Raw genomic sequence first — 14098 nt, 5'->3', positions numbered from 1 at the left:
AGATACAGGAAATTGACTCAAATCTGATGGTTTCTGGCATTTTTGAATTTTTTTAAATGTTAATTTGTATATCTATTGCACAAGAAACACCTGTGGTTGTTGCAGATTATAAGCAAAAATATATTTAAATAAGGTATAATTCTACCACTTAGAAACAATTACTGTTAATATATTCCATTTTTATTTATATAATACCTACTGTAGAGTTATAGTAATTGGTATACTTCATGTATTCCATAAATTACTTAATAATACGTTAAGTTTTCTTATTTTTTAAAGATTTTATTTATTTGAGAGAGAGAGAGCGAGAGAGCACAAGCAGGGAGAGCAGCAGAGGGAGAAGGAGAAGCAGGCTCTCCGCTGAGCAGGGAGCCCTGATGTGGGGCTCCACTCGGGGCTCCATCCGAGGACCCTGGGATCATGATCTGAGCCAGAGCCAGACGTTTGACCGACTGAGCCACCCAGGTGCCCCTACATTAAGTATTCTTTACAAGTAAACTACTTTTATGACACCAGTTTAAATTTCATGTAGCTTTTTGTTTTATGGTTGTATCATAGTTGAACCAATTTCTTATTGGGCATTCAGGATGTTTATAATTGTTGCTATTACACATAACACTGTGAAACAATTCTTGCGTCATGTCTTTGCGTTCTTGTCCTGTTGTCTTAGTATAAATTCCTGGATCTGCACATGGTGTGCTTCAGAGTATGCAAATTTAAGACTTTGAACACATATCACAAATTGTATTCTAGAAAGGTGGTATCGTTTTATAATATCTTCAGTGATGTACAGAATTTGCCAGATTCCCATGTTCTTAAAATATGGACTATTTAAAAATCTTTGTTCAGCTTTTATATTGTCTTCTTTATAAATACAGTATAAAAGGAGTCTCATTTTATATCATTATTTAGATTTATTTAGATTTTTGTATCATTTTAATTTTATCACTCTTTAGATTAATATATATGTATTAAATACAAGAATATGTATACACACACACATACACACAGGAGTACATTAATATTTTGACATGGATGGGGGTGGTCCAAAATCTACATACTATGATTTTTGCCTTTCTGTAGCCTCTTTGGAGAAATAAACCATTCTGGATACTTGGGTTTTCTGAATATCTCTGTAAATTTCATTATTTCTACTTAATATTTGGAATGTAACCCGGCTTTATCTATGGTGCAGAGGTGTTCCTTTGAGGGTTAATTATCAGAGTGTGTTTTCAGAATGCTAACTTGAAGGTCAGTGCCTGTAATGAGGTTAAGCTCTACAGTTGTTAGCTACCCTCAGGTATTTGATTGCATAGCATCTTGGCCATTGCAAGCTAATAAGTAGGTGGTACTTCCCTTGTTCAGATGAGTAGATGGGTTCAGAGAGGTTATTTAACTTGCTTAAGGTCACACAGCTCTTAGGTAATGAAAGTGGGATATGAATATACTTTTGTCTGACGTGAGCCCTTTCTCTTTCCGTGTTGCCATTTGCTGCCCTGCCCTCTTGATTGGCCCCATCCAGGGCCATTGACTGTCACTCTTCACTGCTCTCCATGTGAGTAGGTACCACTCTTCTTTCTTCTAACTCACTGCTTCTAATCTGGGTTAACGTGGGAACTTAATCACCAGATTGTGTCAGTGGTGAATAATTAAGTATTGGGGGCTCTGAGGGGGCTGTCCTATGACTAGAGAGAATGGACTTTGACATCGGTTTTGGATATTCCTGGGACTTTTTCATGCCTTTTTGGCTTGGATAGAAGTTCCCAGATATGAGATGTTACTGTGTTATCACTAGATGGGATCAATGCTCATCTTTTTTTCTTTTTAAACATTTATTTATTTTTGAGAGAGAGAGAGCGTGACTGGGGACAGGTAGGCAGTGGGAGAGAGAGAATCCTCAATCAGACTCCCCACTTAGCATGGAGTCTGACACAGGGCTTGATCCCAGGACTCTGAGATCATGACCTGAGCTGAAATCAAGAGTCGACCCTTAACTGACTGACCCAGGCGCCCCACAGTGCTTGTCTTGAGGGGAAAATTCAAGAGAGTTGTGCTGCACAGACCATGAGCACCTGGTTACCTGGGATAATCCATGAGCCACTCCATTTTCTCTGCTACCCTGTCATCCCCTTTCCTCCCAGCTACTCCACCCTCGAGAGACAGGATCTGCAGATATTTTTCCAGTGGTTTCACTAAGGAACAGTGGTTGTGGTAACTGTAGGTGGTCTGTTCATATGTTATAGCCTTAAGTGGGGAATTGTCTGTTTAAAGTATGCACCGTCTTCATGCTTTGTTTTTTGTCTCTCTCCATCAGGATTTCATAGCCCCCTCTCTAGGATGTTTCAGTAAATATAGCTCATTACACAAATCTGGGCCATTTCATGAATCCATTTAAGGAGACTCATGCCCTCTGCAATTTAGCTTTGTCATCAAACTTGAGGAATTGAAGGATGGAATTGAAATTGATGATGTGCATCAAGAGTTGATATTTCAAGTTTATATCTTAATCTGTTTTTATTTACTCTTGGTAGGCTAGATTGCCCATAGGATTTTTATAGAAAAGATGTTGGAAATGTAGCTTCTAACTTTTGTCGATTACCCATAAAATGGTTCCATTACAGAAAACTCTCATCGTGGTTTTTTTTTCTGTTCATACTAAAATGGTTAATCTCTGTCTCTGTAACATAGAACCACTTGTAACTTCCTATATGGGACAACTTTTGTTGATATATTCACATCCTTCAAGGATAACGTTAGATGCATATTAGTTAATCTAATGCGAAATTTGACTTGTGTACTAACCCTGATTAAGAGAAAATTAATACGCAAATCTGTTTTTCAGGCAGTAACAGAGAAGAATTTTGAAACAAAGGATTTTCGAGCTTCTCTAGAGAATGGTGTTCTGTTGTGTGAGTAAGTATTTAAACCAGTGAAAAAATAATTCAAAAGCAAAGGTGTGTATGTGTGTTGTGAGTTGCCTTCACTCCCCCCTCCATGGCCACCGTAGTCACAGATCTGTTTTCTTGCTAACAAGTGAGATTTGATCTCTGCAAATTGACACCCCTATAGTACCAGGCAGTAGGACAGGGTTATCAGTCTCTGCATCGAAAGATAGCATTGGTGAAATGTATATTATTTTAAATTAGTAAACAAGAAAGATTCTGTTATTGTTTAATGGGCCAGTAGGGGTGGGTGGTTGAGGAGAAAGCCTTATTACATTGCACCAGCTCTCCCTCTGAATATTCTAACATACGGAATTGCCTGGTTTAGAAGTTAATATAAAACTTTTTTCTTCATCAGTAAATAGTGATGCTTGTAGAACATATTGAGGCAGTAGCAAATTTTTCTTTTAAGCTCTAAGTGGAGTCATTACATTGCCACAGTCATTTGAGTCAATGGCCCATGGGCCATTCATTCAATTAATATATTATTGAAAATCATATCCCAGGTTTTGGTCATCATAAGTAAACTCGTCTGGTGGCATGATTGATGGTATGAGACCTACATCATGTGTCTATTCCACTATTTTGTCCCCCAGTGGATGCATAGTGCAGTTTGCCAGGTATGTGACCTTTGGGAGTGGAGGCGGAGCCAGGCCTGTGGGATGTAAAGGTGAAGTCCAAGGTGAGGATGCAGGTTGCAGAAGTGAGCAAATAAATTATAAGAATGTCCTTGAGTATGAACCCACATTTTTGAAAGGGTTTAAGGATTCCAATCTAGACAGTTATCACATAGGTATTTATGGAATCTGTCCACAAGTAAGCATTAGGAGTGTATGTGTTTATATTTAGATGATTTTTTATTATCCTTTTTTTTTTTTTAAAGATTTTATTTATTTATTTGACAGAGATAGAGACAGCCAGCGAGAGAGGGAACACAAGCGGGGGAGTGGGAGAGGAAGAAGCAGGCTCATAGCGGAGGAGCCTGATGTGGGGCTCGATCCCACAACACCGGGATCATGCCCTGAGCCGAAGGCAGATGCTTAACCCCTGTGCCACCCAGGTGCCCCGATTTTTGATTATCCTTTTAAAGGAAGGTTGTTTCAGCAAAGATCAGGAGTCAAAGGGCTTAGGTTTGATTCTTTGCCCTATTACTTTTGGACATTTGAACAATTGACCTAGCATCTGAGCCTTAATTTCTCATCCATGAAGTAGAGATCAGCATATCTGATCTCACTTACAGGGTTGCAAAATTCCATAATTATCTATCTATCTATCTATCTATCTATCTATCTATCTATCTATATTAAGGTTTATATTAACAATCTTTGCATAAATGTAAGTTGTTGTTAGGAAGATGGCCATGTAGATAACAACCTCTATCTCATTAGCTCTGTTGGTAGATGTTCAAACTTTTTTGTCTTAGAGCAATGTTATTAAATTGAATCTTGTGAAGTTATTGATATTCAACCCTCTGTGACCTACAGAAATGTCAATTTCATGTGGTTCTACCCAATACATAGCAGAGCAGCACCTGAAGAAGGGCCACAAGTAAAGTTGAAGGGGAGTTTCTTGTCCTCTTCTGATGTATATTTAGAAGTCCATTGCCAATACATTTAAAATAATTCTAGTAGACCGTGTGGTCAGTCTAATTGGTCAAAGTTAGGAAATTACTTTATATTAATTTGAAAACTGTCGAATTTAAATGTGTCCTAATGCATTTGGAAGATGGAGGGGGGAATGATGGTTAGAAAAATTCATGTGATCTGAAACCTACCTTAGCTGTATGGACTATTTAGAGGTTTGCAGAGAAATGACTTTCTCCACTGTAAGCTCCGCAAGTCAGGATAAGCCTTAGGTAGGAAGTGTGCCTACGAAGCACTGAGTTGTTTGTAGACATGTGAGAGCATATAGCTCAAATAGGTGATCTTTTTAAGGAAGTCACTTTGTGGATATATACTGCCAGTAGGAACTGTCACTTACATCATTTTTAGGGATCCATTGCCTCCATAACAAGATCATTAACCATACTTGCGTGACACTTAGGTTTTTGTTTTTGTTTTTAATTTAAAATGCAACGTATGCAGCAGCCTGGTCTCTGAATGATTTGAGGTGATTTGTAAAAACCATACCCAACCTGAGAGAAGGAGCTTATTGTTACCAGTGAAGATATTCAGAGTCGATGAAAAACTGTTTTGATTACAAGCAGTACTGTTAGATTACAGACATAAGTTCTACCTTCACAGCAAACATTTGGATGCATGTTTAGAGATATATTGGTTTAACGAAAGTCACTTTAATTCACAATTTCCAAAAGCTCATTCTTAGATTGTTTCCTAGCTGGAATAATACCAATCGGGGGTTTTGTGCATTACCAGATTAAGTCTAATCAGTATGTTTGGTACCCAGTATTCTTTAAATGAATGTTTTCCAAAAGTAGCATAAGTAAGTACTAAGCTCTGCTAATTGGCAGTTGTAGTTTACTGAGGGGCATCAAAGCCCTGTGTGATGTTTGTTTAAAAAAATTTTTTTTGCTTAATTATAAATCACAGTGTATGTGGCCACTGGTTAATGAAACATACTAATCTAAAAGCTGTGATGTTGGGGGAAAAAGCCTAGGTAACTCTGTTCGGTCTAATCTGTGGTGCAGACAGCCTAGCTGGTTGGCCTGTGAAATGATTAAGCAGACTTCACTGCTCGATCACCACCACCTGAGTTCCAGTGCTTACGCGGACAGCACAATCCACCCCTCAGAGTCTGGTATTAAAAGTCCTGACTCTTGAATTCATGGTAAATGTAGCAAGCCGTCTGTCTTTGAGAATATTTTACCCATAACAGATCTCAAGTTTCAGCTGAAATATGATTAGGATATTTTAAAACTCCGAATTCATTTTCTTACAGGAAAAGGCTGACTTCTGCTTGGTTCATGGCCAGGAAAATGGATTCTTGTGAAATACAGGGTCTGCTTGTTGCCCATTAACAAGATCTAGGCATCCTGGTTCATTACCATCATTAAAGCGTTTTCTTATTATTTTACCTAATTGTAGCAGTCGTTTATCCATTAGTCGTAGTTTATTCTTTTTGAGCTGGCATTCTGAAATATCAAAGTTAAGAGTTAGAGGAAGTGAGCTTATTATAGCCTCCACCCAACTGGCAGTGTTCTGACATTTCAGATAGTCTAAATCGGGTATAAACTCTGCGCTGAGGTTTTAGACAAGATACATACCCGCATAACGAGGATAATGTGCCTTTATTGTCTTTTAATCTGATTGACTATTAAAGTGGGTATCTTTTGTTAATCCTCTGAGTATCATTTAGTTTGATTGACTCAGATCTAATTAAGTTGAGGGCTAAGGAATACTCTGCTGGTCAAAGTCTGGTACAGTAATTCTTTCCCTGTAAACCTTAGACATGTAATCTCTCTTGGCTTTCCTAAACAGTGAGATGGGAACAAAATCTAATTTGGGTTTTTTTCCAATTAGTAAAAGGATTGACAAGAGTCTGTAAGGTGACTTCAGCTCCTTGTTAATTATTGATAGTATTCATTAATCAGTCCCCTGTGTGCAGTGTTTATTAGTGTTCATGAGGACCTTACTATATATTTTTTAAAAATATGAGGTTTGCTACCACCTAAATATCTAAATCTCTCTCACTCTGTGGTTCTAGCAAAAGTATGTCTCTTCTCTAAACATATTTAGTTGAGGCATACCTAGCTAGTGATAGGAGTTAGTAATTTCACAGTTACTCATCTTATGATAGCGATCTTAGAAATACTAAAAAGAAAACATTCTTTATTCACCTTATGAAGTAAGAAGATATGTTTGAAGATAATTTTATTGGGTGTGTCTCTGGTTAGTCAGTCTACACTTCCCATCTCTGGAATATTGCCAGGCTTTGCTCTGTCCCATGTCAGCCAGCCATGCCTCAGAAATTTACATATGAGCCATGTCTCAGAAGTTTATGTCTTTTTGAACTTGGCTCAAATTATTGAGAAAACTCTTCTCACACTGTTACGATGCCTTCTTTCCCATGGCTCACAGCTTGGAAAGAGTGAATCAAGATGTTCACCCATTTGGTTTGAGAAATCCTGTTTTAATTTGTTATGCCATGTGACCACTATGCTGTCTACATAAACAAAACATAATGTTTTGTTAAAGATGCATTCAATACAAGGAGAAAAATTATTTTAAAAAACTCCTGTTAATTTCCTATGGGATCCTTGGGTGATTGTTTTAAGACAGGACAAAGTAAAGAACTTTGTCACTTCTCATTCATGCAAGAGAGCTCTGTCTTTTGTTAGATTTAGAGACTTCACACATCGAGTGGTGGTGATACCGGTGGGTCCTTGGGCTTCTTTGCCGTGTTCCATGTGAAGCCCAGAGGGCCTTCCTTCTTTAATGAAGACTTTTTCTTAGAGTTCTTTCTGGTTTAGAATTTCCTGAGGAGGACACTTATTTCCATACATCTCTCTGGCACGCCAACACCATCCATTGATCCCCATCTGTATTATAGCCATTTGCAATATAAGTAATAAAAACGGTTTTTCTGGGGCGCCTGGGTGGCTCATTCGGTTGAACATCTGACTTTTGGTTTTGGTTCAGGTCATGATTTCATGGTCATGAGATAGAGCTCTGCAGTGGGCTCTGCTCAGCGCAGTGTCTGACTAGTATTCTCTCCCTCTCCCCCTGCTTGTATGCACTTGCTCTCTCTCAAATAAATAAATAAATAAATAAATAAAAAAGAAGATTTTTCTTCACTTAAAGTACTATAAACTTTGGAGTTTCCATATTATTTGACAACTCGGTCGTACACAAAGGAAGATGCAAGTGTTCAAGTTCATTAAAGGACAACTTTCAAATTTAAACTGCTTTCTCTTTATGTTCGCATTTTGTGGTTGCCAGTCTGTATGTTCTGTTTTTAAGATGCATAGTCAGTTTTTCCCTGTAATTTGATATCTACCTATAACAAAACATCATTTAAGAAACAGTTTATTAATTTGAAGGCTAGCTTAGCAAACATCAGTTTAAAAGTTCACTTCTGTTACAGTAGTCGCATTGTAGAGACTCATTGCAAATTTTGCAGAAGGTATTTTGTATTGTGGCTTCCATCCTGTTTCATAAACCTGCACATATCATCTACAGGGCTTTCCTGCCCTAAATATAAACTACTAAGAGGAGAACATACAGCATTTCACTGATAGGACCTCTGAGACAGGAATGAGAATGATGGTCTACTAAAAATAAAAGTATGTAATATGTATGCTAGATGTATGAGATAGGAGCAATTTTATTAAAGTTGATCAACAAGTTATTACTGATGTCAGTTTTCATGTAATAAAGGGGTTCAGGTAGACACATGGAACACAATGTGTTGGCTGTGAAATAATCAAAATATGGTAATGTGGTCAGTGTATTGAGAAGTAAGTTAAATGAATATTGTAAAAAGAACAAATATATAATGGTATCACATCAGTTAAAATAGAGTAATTGCCTTATCTGAGAGACTTAATCTTTAGAATTTTTTATATACTAACAATCACCAGTCAGAAAATTGGATGAGATCCAAGGGGTTAAAAGCAATAGTAACAAGGTTTAAAACACTGTTTTCTTTAGAGAAACGTGTGAGACTTTTATCTCGGATGTCGAAAATGTAATGGTAAGCTGTAAAATTTAAGATATGAAATAAGATATATTTCTATATAGGGTAATTGATGTCAATCGATTTATAATTTTAATCCAATACTCATATTGAATCTAGTCAGGCTTGTCTTTATAAGTATTGTTTTAACATTCACATGGAAGAATAAGCAGGTTAGAATAGGAAAAATTCTAAAAATAAAAATTTCTATGAAATGGGCTTGTCCCAACATTAGAACACTTGACAAACATGACCAAGCACAGTAATTAAAAATTATGGATTGCTTTATAAATGTGCATATTAATATAGGAACAAGATCCAAAATACATTCTTATGTGTAGGAATTTTTGATAAAGGAGATATGAAAATATGCAGAAGAGAGAAATCACTCAGTTCATTGTATTGGGATAATTGGCTAAGAATGAATTTATAAGCCCACCAAATAGCCTAGGTGAAGATAATACAAAGCTAAAAAAATAATATTGAAGAGTTAAAATCTTTGGAGGGAGTTTAAAGTTCTAAGCTTTGACGGAGAAGGAAAAAAAAAGAAAAAAAATAGATTTATATCTATATGTAAATAGATATTCTGACAACATTCTGAGAAAAATACGTTAAGCAAAATGACTTAAACATTATCTAGATTTCAAATAAACTGGTGAGATACACATTTGAAAACCTCAGTAACAAAGGATGTGACCAAATACTTCACAAATAAAGAAATACTACTGGAAATAAGCAGTAAAATCTTCACCTTCATTAGTAAGAAATAATTATGCAAAAACCAGATACTCTTTTTAAATTGAAAGTGGTAAATAATTCGAAATGTTACAAAATGATGGCATATTATGGCAAAATGTCATATACGCAAAATGACCATTAAATACAAGCTGGTACAGCTCTGAAAAACAATGTGACAATACCTGTCATGTAATTGTATGCTAGTTTTTTAATTAATATAAACATATTAACTTACCACAAACATTACAGCACTTTTCCCAATAATCTTCCCTTTTGGGAATAAAAAAAGACTACAAAGTGGGGGAAATATGTATAAAGCTTCTTCATAGTGGAAAATATCAAAAACAAATGTCTATAATGTGATGGATAAAATCGGTGAGATCTTATACATCCCTTAAGAGCGGTGGTTAGAAAGGCAGCCGCTCTGTGGAAGGTCGTGCCGTGTGGAGTGGAGGCGCAGAAGGAAGGTGCTACCCATCTAGCCCGCCATGAGGTGGGCACACAAATGCTGCCTGCTGGTGCAAAAGTAAATTGATTCGCATTGCCAAATTCCTTTCCAGACAACTATCAAGACCTTGATGCTGCTGATTTTATTTCTAGAAATAGAGTATAGGAAATTGTAAGGGGCAGGGATGAAGATATGCATACAGACCTACATCAGAAGCATTTTCACAGTGGTGAAAATTGGAGTGAACCCAAGTCTGTCTATAAGAGAACAACATATCACTCTCATTTGCATGAAGGGGTGGAGAGGAATTTAGAGACGTTACTTAATAGTAAACAGTCGAACCAGGACAGCAAATGCTAGACACATTCTGCTGTTGATGTGGTATTGGGAAATGTCCTAAGGAGTCCGCCATCAGACCACTCAAGCTTTGTGCAACTCACTTCAGGATGCTTCGGGCCTAACAGTGAGGCTAGATAAGAGAGTCCTATCATAATAAAACTATAATTATCACATATATTGATACTGACTTGTTGCTCTTGCACACTTTCCCATCTTAGCCCTTATTGTTAACTATTTGTGTTGTATTCTAACTCAGCAGTATTCAAAATTACCACAGGAATTCTAGAAATCAAACTTATATTAATTTTACTACCAGTCTTTGAAAATATTAAGGTGACCATAAATGTTTATATTGAATTCTTTTAAACTTTAAATTTTTTTTTAGAGAAGGGGGGAGGAGAGGAGGGGGAGGGAGAGAGCAGATCTTAGGCAGGCTCCACACCCATCACGGAGCTGGGTGGGACTTGATCTCACAACCCAGAGATCATGACCTGAGCCGAAATCAAGAGTTGGATGCTTAACTGATTGAGACACCCAGACACCCCAAACTTTAAAATTTTATATTATATATGCTTCTTACTTTACCTAAGGAAATGTGATCCCTAACTACTCAGAGTGGTTTTTATTTTAGAGATATTATAGCTTATGCATTTAAATGGGGGTAATTAATGAAAAATCTTGGTAAGGAATTTACTTAAGATAACCCGTCCAAATTAATATATCTGATAGAGAGTTTATTCTCTTGGTCAACATTTGGTAATTAAGAGAGACAACATCAAGGTTTGACTTGTCTGACAACAGAAAACCTAACAGAGGGGAGGTGTCCTTGTTGGGAAAAGCCATAAAACCATTTCTCACATTTGAGTGAAGTGAAAAGGTAACATTTTTCTAAATTTTTTTTCTATAAAGGAGATAGAGGTTTTGAATCACAGAAAAATTTCTGTATTAAAAGTTAGTGGGCTTTTGCAAATATTTTTGAAGCACCTACATACCAGGTACACCTCTAAGTGCTAGGAGATGTTTGGAATGAGAGAACATCCTTGTGTTGAGCACTTCACTGTCTGATTAGGGCAGTGCTCTGTCTTCAGTAAGCATTCAGATGTTTGTGGACAGAGTTGCATCTGGAAGAAAACTAGGCAAATGGAGATGTGCTAAATAACAGATAAAACAAAAATCATTGTTCTTTAATTTGTAAGGAAATATGTCTTCATTATGTCTTTCAAAAATGTAGTTACCAATAGGAAAATTTGACTAATGTGAGGATATATATTTAGAAACTGTAGTCAGCAGAAAGATAATAGAAATATGTATGTGTGACTGACTGGCCAAATAATTCATAGGTTAGAAAGTTCACTCTCAATGTACTGATATGCTCTTTGAAGTCAGTGTCTCTAGGACATTTGGAACAGATCTTTGGAAATGGGAAATTGAAAGGTGTCCCTGCCGAAGAGCTTTCTGATAAAGGGGAAATGAGGTTTGGCATTTGGAACTAGTTTCTGGAGACTGAGAGAGCACCAAATGCTAGTTCTCATTGAAACCATTTATAACCGAGCTAGATGTTACACTGAACTTTATGTACAGTTTTCTTGGAGTGTCACCTCTGAGTTATATTTAAAGCGAGGACACATTCACTGGTGACAAGGTTTCGGAACAGAGGCAGCCTTCTAGCATCTGTTATGTAACTCCGCTCCGTTGGAGGAAGTGGGCAGGAGGTTTTGGAGAGAAGAAAAGGAAGCAGACAACAATGCAGGGATGAGCTGAAGGAGAGGGTTCGCGGGCTTTGCCAGTGTGGTCTACCACCGGAGATAGCAAATGACTAGGTGTGTTCTGTTCTGGTTTTAATCTTACCAAAAGAGCAAACCTCTGATGTTCTAACAAAGCACGTAACTGGGTTTATGCCATGGCCTGAGGGGAGGCTTGGGGGAGTCGAGGTATAATTACAAATAGGATTAGAGGAATGGTGGGCTTGCAGGCAGATAAAATGGTCCCTTGACTGGCTCCACTTCCTTGTTCACAGAGGCATCTGGAAGGTTATCATGTTATATGATTCTTGAATAGAGCCAGTGACCTCAAGTGAGTGTTGCCTTTACGAATTCCACATGTGTAATTGAAGAACCCTTATTATGCAAAGAAGATCTATTTATAAAAGAGAGTAGTATCTCCCTTGTGTGGCAGTTGTATTTTATTTGGTAAAAGACTCTGGTCCTAATTTTTTTAGATATCCTGAAATTTCACAGAAGTTTAAATTTTATGAAATCTGTTTTCCTCCCTAGAAGAAATATCCAATAAGTTTTTTCTTTAATTGTATGTGAAAATAATTATTCATGATTCATAATTTGGTTGGATGTTCAGTATTTGCCAAAACCGTATGTGCATTTTCTCCATGCTCTAGTGCTTAGAACCGATACCATTTTAACATTTGACCAAGTAAAACAGCGTTTTCCTCTAGTGACACAACTTTTACAGGGTAGTTTGTGTGTTATGCAGAGCGTTGTTTTTGCCTTGTGGTTATTTCTGTGTTTGTACACGTACTTGGAGGCTCAGGAGTCGAGAAGGAAGCCAGTCCACAGTGTGTATGTTGCTTCTGGGTAATAGCTATGGAACCTTCTGAGGAGGTAGGAGTCAACTCATTTTTTGGGAAACATATATCTGCTGGTTCCTTTATTTCCTTCAATCCCTTCCTTTTGCTGACTTGATTGAGTGTAGACTGTGTTATTGTTCATTCCAGAAAGTGTTTTTAAAAAAATGCTCTTGGTATTCCTAACACTGTAATATAAAAATGGTAAGTGAAGTACATAGGTAAATTGAGTGATCTGGCCAAAGTCGTCAGTGACTCAAATGGGTGGAGGAGGAATTTATGACACTCCTCCTCCAATAAAGACAACCGATGCCAGACTTGCCTGACATTTGATAAGTTGGCCCCGCTCATTTTAGTCTAACTTTTTATGTCACTGGAAGATTACATTTTTAAAAGTTTTTATTTATTTGAGAGACTGAGCAAGGGAGAGAGAGAGCGCATGCACGAGCAGGGGGAGGGGCAGAGGGAGAGGGAGAGGGAGAAGCAGACTTCCCACTGAGTAGGGCGCCTGGGATCATAACCTGAGCTGAAGGCAGGCACTTAACCTGCTTAAGTGACCGAGCCACCCAGGCGCCCTGAAAGATTACATTTTAAGATCCAAGTTACTGTAGGAAAGTCACTGTCAAGCTCTAGTAGACAACAACTCTATGAATTTCTTGATTTATACTAATGCCAGAATAATGTTGCTATTAAGTAATGTTCCAGTTATTAGTTCTTCTATGCCTTGTGTACCTGGTACATAGGGAACAACTAGAAGAATTAATTTGGAACTGTCATTTCTTAGAAGCCTGCTCAAATTTTTTCTAGCTCCTCCGTGAGCCATTAAAGAAAAATAATTTCAGCTATGAAGAGAGAAAGCCTTCCTTCCTACCCGGCTTTCAGTGCACAAATAAGAAATTAGGAATCAGAGAGTAACAGTTCTAGGAAATGCTTGATTGAGGGGGCAATTTTATTATTTATATTAAGTTGTCTAAAGATCTTTGTATGAAGAACCTATGAAAACAGAAAAAAACATCTTTTGTTCACCGGACTAAGTCTTCGTAAGCCATCGTTTTGTAATTTTGAATCCTGCTGAACAACATTCTGAAGGTTATTAAATTGAGACTTTTGTCTTCTTTATTTTTAGCACATTCAAGTGTATATATAAATCTCTGGAATGTTGAAGGAGTGACATTCCACAAGTGTCAGATCTTTTTTTTCTGTTGCCCATTGTGAAGAGGAGACCAGTAAATTAAGAATGTTTGATTCTTTCTCCTATATTTGCTTTCTTTTTGGAGCTGTTTAAGAATAAAGAATTGCTTTTTGTAGCTAGGTTATTGAATAGGAAAATCACTGTTTTAAATTACTGTTTTCTGACAGTGACTAATGATTAATTAACCAAGCTAGCATTAGTAGAAAAGCATTACTATAGTATTAAAT

General features: G+C 37.1%; 1 protein-coding gene across 14 annotated transcripts in view; it reads left to right on the top strand.

Annotated features, from left to right (window-relative positions):
* LMO7 (LIM domain 7) overlaps window positions 1-14098 on the top strand; it is a 193590-nt gene that overhangs the window by 64373 nt on the left and 115119 nt on the right. For all 14 annotated transcript variants that reach the window (XM_087865085.1, XM_087865083.1, XM_087865082.1 and 11 more), the window contains exon 3: window positions 2843-2913. In XM_087865085.1, coding sequence (XP_087721211.1) covers window positions 2843-2913 — 71 coding nt within the window. The remainder of the gene's footprint in view (window positions 1-2842; window positions 2914-14098) is intronic.

This window comes from Ursus americanus, chromosome 10, assembly GCF_024610735.1.
Source record: "Ursus americanus isolate L20-20 chromosome 10, mUrsAme1.1.p, whole genome shotgun sequence".
NCBI classification, from domain to species: Eukaryota; Metazoa; Chordata; class Mammalia; order Carnivora; family Ursidae; genus Ursus; species Ursus americanus.
The sequence above is the reverse complement of the archived record's forward strand: the minus strand, read 5'-3'. Positions and strand labels throughout refer to the sequence as shown.